General features: G+C 44.0%; 1 protein-coding gene across 1 annotated transcript in view; it reads right to left on the bottom strand.

The window, feature by feature from the left end:
- Positions 1 to 5,895: 5,895 nt before the first annotated feature.
- Positions 5,896 to 7,830, bottom strand: part of LOC112264204 (teneurin-2) — a 45,611-nt gene continuing 43,676 nt past the window's right edge. The window contains exon 22 of the mRNA XM_042303007.1: positions 5,896 to 7,814. Within this exon, the coding sequence (XP_042158941.1) occupies positions 7,077 to 7,814 (738 nt within the window). The 3' untranslated portion in view covers positions 5,896 to 7,076. The remainder of the gene's footprint in view (positions 7,815 to 7,830) is intronic.

Below are 7,830 nucleotides of genomic sequence, written 5' to 3'. Positions count from 1 at the left end.
TATTTGTCACATACACATGGTTAGCAGATGTTAATGCGAGTGTAGCGAAATGCTTGTGCTTCTAGTTCCGACAATGCAGTAATAACGAGCAAGTAATCTAACTAACAATTCCAAAAAAAAACTACTGTCTTATACACAGTGTAAGGGGATAAAGAATATGTACATAAGGATATATGAATGAGTGATGGTACAGAGCAGCATAGGCAAGATACAGTAGATGATATCGAGTACAGTATATACATATGAGATAAGTATGTAAACCAAGTGGCATAGTTAAAGTGGCTAGTGATACATGTATTACATAAGGATGCAGTCGATGATATAGAGTACAGTATCAACGTATGCATATGAGATGAACAATGTAGGGTAAGTAACATTATATAAGGTAGCATTGTTTAAAGTGGCTAGTGATATATTTACATAATTTCCCATCAATTCCCATGATTAAAGTGGCTGGAGTAGAGTCAGTGTCATTGACAGTGTGTTGGCAGTAGCCACTCAATGTTAGTGGTGGCTGTTTAACAGTCTGATGGCCTTGAGATAGAAGCTGTTTTTCAGTCTCTCGGTCCCAGCTTTGATGCACCTGTACTGACCTCGCCTTCTGGATGACAGCGGGCTGAACAGGCAGTGGCTCGGGTGGTTGATGTCCTTGATGATCTTTATGGCCTTCCTGTAGCATCGGGTGGTGTAGGTGTCCTGGAGGGCAGGTAGTTTGCCCCCGGTGATGCGTTGTGCAGACCTCACTACCCTCTGGAGAGCCTTACGGTTGAGGGCGGTGCAGTTGCCATACCAGGCGGTGATACAGCCCGCCAGGATGCTCTCGATTGTGCATCTGTAGAAGTTTGTGAGTGCTTTTGGTGACAAGCCGAATTTCTTCAGCCTCCTGAGGTTGAAGAGGCGCTGCTGCGCCTTCCTCACGATGCTGTCTGTGTGAGTGGACCAATTCAGTTTGTCTGTGATGTGTATGCCGAGGAACTTAAAACTTGCTACCCTCTCCACTACTGTTCCATCGATGTGGATGGGGGTGTTCCCTCTGCTGTTTCCTGAAGTCCACAATCATCTCCTTAGTTTTGTTGACGTTGAGTGTGAGGTTATTTTCCTGACACCACACTCCGAGGGCCCTCACCTCCTCCCTGTAGGCCGTCTCGTCGTTGTTGGTGATCAAGCCTACCACTGTTGTGTCGTCCGCAAACTTGATGATTGAGTTGGAGGCGTGCATGGCCACGCAGTCGTGGGTGAACAGGGAGTACAGGAGGGGGCTCAGAACGCACCCTTGTGGGGCCCCAGTGTTGAGGATCAGCGGGGAGGAGATGTTGTTGCCTACCCTCACCACCTGGGGCGGCCCGTCAGGAAGTCCAGTACCCAGTTGCACAGGGCGGGGTCGAGACCCAGGGTCTCGAGCTTGATGACGAGCTTGGAGGGTACTATGGTGTTGAATGCCGAGCTGTAGTCGATGAACAGCATTCTCACATAGGTATTCCTCTTGTCCAGATGGGTTAGGGCAGTGTGCAGTGTGGTTGAGATTGCATCGTCTGTGGACCTATTTGGGCGGTAAGCAAATTGGAGTGGGTCAAGGGTGTCAGGTAGGGTGGAGGTGATATGGTCCTTGACTAGACTCTCAAAGCACTTCATGATGACGGATGTGAGTGCTACGGGCGGTAGTCGTTTAGCTCAGTTACCTTAGCTTTCTTGGGAACAGGAACAATGGTGGCCCTCTTGAAGCATGTGGGAACAGCAGACTGGTATAGGGATTGGTTGAATATGTCCGTAAACACACCGGCCAGCTGGTCTGCGCATGCTCTGAGGGCGCGGCTGGGGATGCCGTCTGGGCCTGCAGCCTTGCGAGGGTTAACACGTTTAAATGTCTTACTCACTTCGGCTGCAGTGAAGGAGAGACCGCATGATTCCGTTGCAGGCCGTGTCAGTGGCACTGTATTGTCCTCAAAGCGGGCAAAAAGTTATTTAGTCTGCCTGGGAGCAAGACATCCTGGTCCGTGACTGGGCTGGGTTTCTTCCTGTAGTCCGTGATTGACTGTAGACCCTGCCACATACCTCTTGTGTCTGAGCCGTTGAATTGAGATTCTACTTTGTCTCTGTACTGGCGCTTAGCTTGTTTGATAGCCTTGCGGAGGGAATAGCTGCACTGTTTGTATTCAGTCATGTTACCAGACACCTTGCCCTGATTAAAAGCAGTGGTTCGTGCCTTCAGTTTCACACGAATGCTGCCATCAATCCATGGTTTCTGGTTAGGGAATGTTTTAATCGTTGCTATGGGAACGACATCTTCAACGCACGTTCTAATGAACTCGCACACCGTATCAGCGTATTCGTCAATGTTGTTGTCTGACGCAATACGAAACATCTCCCAGTCCACGTGATGGAAGCAGTCTTGGAGTGTGGAGTCAGCTTGGTCGGACCAGCGTTGGACAGACCTCAGCGTGGGAGCTTCTTGTTTTAGTTTCTGTCTGTAGGCAGGGATCAACAAAATGGAGTCGTGGTCAGCTTTTCCGAAAGGGGGCGGGGCAGGGCCTTATATGCGTCGCGGAAGTTAGAGTAACAATGATCCAGGGTCTTTCCACCCCTGGTTGCGCAATCAATATGCTGATAAAATTTAGGGAGTCTTGTTTTCAGATTAGCCTTGTTAAAATCCCCAGCTACAATGAATGCAGCCTCCGGATAAATCGTTTCCAGTTTGCAGAGAGTTAAATAAAGTTCGTTCAGAGCCATCGATGTGTCTGCTTGGGGGATATATACAGCTGTGATTATAATCGAAGAGAATTCTCTTGGTAGATAATGCGGTCTACATTTGATTGTGAGGAATTCTAAATCAGGTGAACAGAAGGATTTGAGTTCCTGTATGTTTCCTTCATCACACCATGTCACGTTGGCCATAAGGCATACGCCCCCGCCCGTCTTCTTACCAGAGAGATGTTTGTTTCTGTCGGCGCGATGCGTGGAGAAACCCGCTGGCTGCACCGCTTCGGATTGCGTCTCTCCAGTGAGCCATGTTTCCGTGAAGCAAAGAACGTTACAGTCTCTGATGTCCCTCTGGAATGCTACCCTTGCTCGGATTTCATCAACCTTGTTGTCAAGAGACTGGACATTGGCAAGAAGAATGCTGGGGAGTGGTGCACGATGTGCCCGTCTCCGGAGTCTGACCAGAAGACCGCTTCGTTTCCCTCTTTTTCTGAGTCGTTTTTTTTTTGGTCGCTGCATGTGATCCACTCGGTTACACTGGTTGTAAGGCAGAACTCAGGATCCACATCGCGAAAAACATATTCTTGGTCGTACTGATGGTGAGTTGACGCTGATCTTATATTCAGTAGTTCTTGTCGGCTGTATGTAAAGAAACCTAAGATGACCTGGGGTACTAGTGTAAGAAATAACACGTAAAAAAACAAAAAACTGCATAGTTTCCTAGGAACGCGAAGCGAGGCGGCCATCTCTGTCGGCGCCGGAAGTACACTGTATTCTATACTATTCTACTGTTCTCTATACTATTCTACTGTATTCTATACTATTCTACTGTATTTTATACTATTCTACTGTATTCTATACTATTCTACTGTTCTCTATACTATCCTACTGTATTCTATACTATTCTACTGTTCTCTATAATATTCTACTGTATTCTATACTATTATACTGTATTCTATACTATTCTACTGTTCTCTATAATATCCTACTGTATTCTATACTATTCTACTGTATTCTATACTATTCTACTGTTCTCTATAATATCCTACTGTATTCTATACTATTCTACTGTTCTCTATAATATCCTACTGTATTCTATACTATTCTACTGTATTCTATACTATTCTACTGTATTCTATACTATTCTACTGTATCTTAGTCCGTTCCGCTCTGACATCACTCGTCCATATGTATATAGTCTCAATTCATTCCTACTTAGATTTGTGTGTATTGGGTATATGTTGTGCAATTTGTTAGCTATTACTGCACTGCCGGAGCTAGAAGCACAAGCATTTCGCTACACCCGTAATAACATCTGCTAATCAAGTGTATGTGACCAATGACATGTTATTTGATAATGTTTGCAAGTATGGGCCCCCAGTAAAGAGGAAAATAAAACGATGCCAATGAGTGAAGTAAACAATTACTTTTTATTGATAAGTTTCTCAGAAGAGTCTCTTTTCAGTGTGTAAGAATCATTGTTATTCCTTCCTTGTTGTTGTTATTATTATTAAATCAATAATAGTGATTTGGTACATTATGACATCCAGTACTGAACGAGCCTCTTCACAGTGACATGAATCAATCCGCTTCTACACTTTTTGGGATCTAGAACAGCAATATCTCTGCATCAAAACAAAAGCAATAACAGTGGAAAACAACAAACTGGGGATTGATATTGTAGATATTGGGATAATAGATATGATTAGAGTCACACAACTCTAGAGTAGGTAATACCAGCTAAAGGTTAGCACATTACAAGCCACTTCCTCAATAGAAATGTAAAACGGGATATTCTGAACAATATTCTACTGTGCTGCTGCTGCATTAAGGTAAGTCTATACACTGTACATCCAGATATATTTCCAAAAAACAGGTTTCACAGTTTTAAAGACTTCATTTAAATTAGAAATTGTTTTAAAAAAAAACCACTTTCTTACATAAAGTATTATTTTGGAGTGTGACTATTATTTGCTCTGGGAGCAAATGTTTAAATGAATACAAAAAAAACATATTGAACATTTCTTACATATTTTACAAAATAAAATAAACGTAAAGTCCTCTTCGATAAACTAGTGACTCCCTTCATGATTGTCATTTAGTACTACGAATAATAAATACATGTACAAATAATAAAATAATATAAATAGCTTTTGATAATACTAGTTCTGTATGTATTCTGGACTAAGTGTATGGTAGGTGTTTTTACATTGTTCCTGTACAGAAGTGCCTTGGTGAAAGTTTCACAATTCTACTGCGACTGAAACATACACAACTACTGCTTCTACCGCTACTATACGTAACACCCTGAACTGTAGTATAGTAGTCTGAACTGTAGTATAGTAGTCTGAGCTGTAGTATAGTAGTCTGAACTGTAGTATAGTAGTCTGAACTGTAGTATAGTAGTCTGAGCTGTAGTATAGTAGTCTGAGCTGTAGTATAGTAGTCTGAGCTGTAGTATAGTAGTCTGAACTGTAGTATAGTAGTCTGAACTGTAGTATAGTAGTCTGAACTGTAGTATAGTAGTCTGAACTGTAGTATAGTATCTGAACTGTAGTATAGTAGTCTGAACTGTAGTATAGTAGTCTGAGCTGTAGTATAGTAGTCTGAACTGTACTATAGTAGTCTGAACTGTACTATAGTAGTCTGAACTGTACTATAGTAGTCTGAACTGTACTATAGTAGTCTGAACTGTACTATAGTAGTCTGAACTGTAGTGTAGTAGTCTGAACTGTAGTATAGTAGTCTGAGCTGTAGTATAGTAGTCTGAACTGTAGTATAGTAGTCTGAACTGTAGTATAGTAGTCTGAGCTGTAGTATAGTAGTCTGAACTGTAGTATAGTAGTCTGAACTGTACTATAGTAGTCTGAACTGTACTATAGTAGTCTGAACTGTACTATAGTAGTCTGAACTGTACTATAGTAGTCTGAACTGTACTATAGTAGTCTGAACTGTACTATAGTAGTCTGAACTGTAGTATAGTAGTCTGAGCTGTAGTATAGTAGTCTGAGCTGTAGTATAGTAGTCTGAGCTGTAGTATAGTAGTCTGAGCTGTAGTATAGTAGTCTGAACTGTAGTATAGTAGTCTGAGCTGTAGTATAGTAGTCTGAACGGTAGTGTAGTAGTCTGAACTGTAGTGTAGTAGTCTGAACTGTAGTGTAGTTGTCTGAACTGTAGTATAGTAGTCTGAACTGTAGTATAGTAGTCTGAACTGTAGTGTAGTAGTCTGAACTGTAGTATAGTAGTCTGAACTGTAGTATAGTAGTCTGAACCAATGAATGAAGTAAACAATTGTATCGTAGTCTGAACTGGAGTATAGTAGTCTGAACTGTAGTATAGTAGTCTGAACCAATGAATGAAGTAAACAATTGTATCGTAGTCTGAACTGGAGTATAGTAGTCTGAACTGTAGTATAGTAGTCTGAACCAATGAATGAAGTAAACAATTGTATCGTAGTCTGAACTGGAGTATAGTAGTCTGAACTGTAGTGTAGTAGTCTGAACGGTAATATAGTAGTCTGAACTGTAGTATAGTAGTCTGAACTGTAGTATAGTAGTCTGACACATATGGACACATTCTGATACATTTTCACAATATTTTTTTCCCCTCCATCTTTGTGTCTTTAAAGTTGTAGTTTTCTTTTGTTTGAAGTCTTTATGAGTTAAAGGATCTCAGTGGTGTGAGTATTGGTTGCTAGGATATGTTGCTGCAATAGCTGAGAACAGTTTTGTGGTGGAGAATGGGAGGCCTGAGACTGATGACAAGTAGTTTTACTCCGTGTAAGTGACGCTGCGGTGCTTGTTGCTGATCTTCTCTTCTGATCAGTGTTGTGATTCGCTGGGCCCTGTGGTGGCTCTGCCTCCCTATTGGTCCCTTTGATCTACAAGTTAATTTCAGGTGCAGGCCTTACCAGAGCACCCAGCACAACACAGCGCCACCATCAGTTCAGAGTCTGTCATTACGCCCTCAAAGTCCCCAAAAATATTGGTGAAAATATCGATTTCTTTTTTAAAAACGGGAATCTTAGTTATTAAGCAACAGTTTGTTTTTCAAGGTTCATGAGTGCCTTTCTCCACAGTTTGTTTTCAACAACAAATAAAATAAACTTCTGTCTAAATGTTAGATGTTTTGCCCTTGGCAATAAAAGTAACAACAAAAAAAGTTTAGTATATTCTTCTTTTCAAAAGTCCCTGCAGCGTTCAGTGAGAAACCCCATTTGTTGGTTTATTTTCTGCGGGGTTGGAGAGGAAAGGGGGAGCGAAGAGAGGAAGGAACTAGTAACTAGGGTGAGAAAATGAAAGGGATGAGGAGGAGAAGGGGAGGAGAGTCGGTGAGAGAGAAAGAGTCAGCCAGTCCTCCATCCCAGTCCAGGTGGGCTGTTACCTCTTGCCCATCTCGTTCTGTCTCAGGAACTGGATGTTGGTGCTGCTGTCAGCCAGTTCTGGGTACTGTTCCACGGGTAAAACATAATACCCATCATACCCCTGTACCCTCCCCGCGGTCAGCAGCTGCTGCTTCTCTCCCTCCGTCCACAGCCGGCTCCCCTCCTTCCCATCCTTGGCCCTCTGCCGCTCCCTCAGCCAGGCCCCAGCCAGGGCCCTCTGCCGGGCTAGTTCCAGCAGCCTCACCCTCTCCTCATCCACCACATCCAGCGCTAGCCCATACCGCACGCTGAGGGCTAACGACGGCACCGCAAACTCCACCGTGGCGCCGCGCCGCGACCTCCCGCTCACAGTCACGTTGATCCCGCTCTCCAGCGCCTTGCGTCCGTTGGTCAGCCCCAGCGCCAATAAATCACTATCAGCCGAACCGACTTTAACGAAGAAGTGACAGTCATGTCCGGCCTGCGTGTAGTGCGTTCCATCCAGGTAGATGGCGCCATTGAGGACTAAGGACACTTTCCGGCTGTCGTCGGTTGCCATGGAGCTAACTGCCGCCACCACACGTCCTTCCTTCAGCGCTAGCATCACTCCCCGGCCGATGATGGGCGTTGATGTGCCGAACCAGTGTCCGGGCTTGTCGCGGCGGTCGCGGGGGTCCTTGTTAAGGAGCCGTCCCTCCAGGGCCATGAAGGCCTGGTTGTGGCGCTCCGCTGCCTGCTGCACCCCCGTTATCAGCTACAGGAGAGACAGG

This window comes from Oncorhynchus tshawytscha, linkage group LG21 (genome assembly GCF_018296145.1).
Source record: "Oncorhynchus tshawytscha isolate Ot180627B linkage group LG21, Otsh_v2.0, whole genome shotgun sequence".
In the NCBI taxonomy this organism is placed as follows: domain Eukaryota; kingdom Metazoa; phylum Chordata; class Actinopteri; order Salmoniformes; family Salmonidae; genus Oncorhynchus; species Oncorhynchus tshawytscha.
The sequence above is the reverse complement of the archived record's forward strand: the minus strand, read 5'-3'. Positions and strand labels throughout refer to the sequence as shown.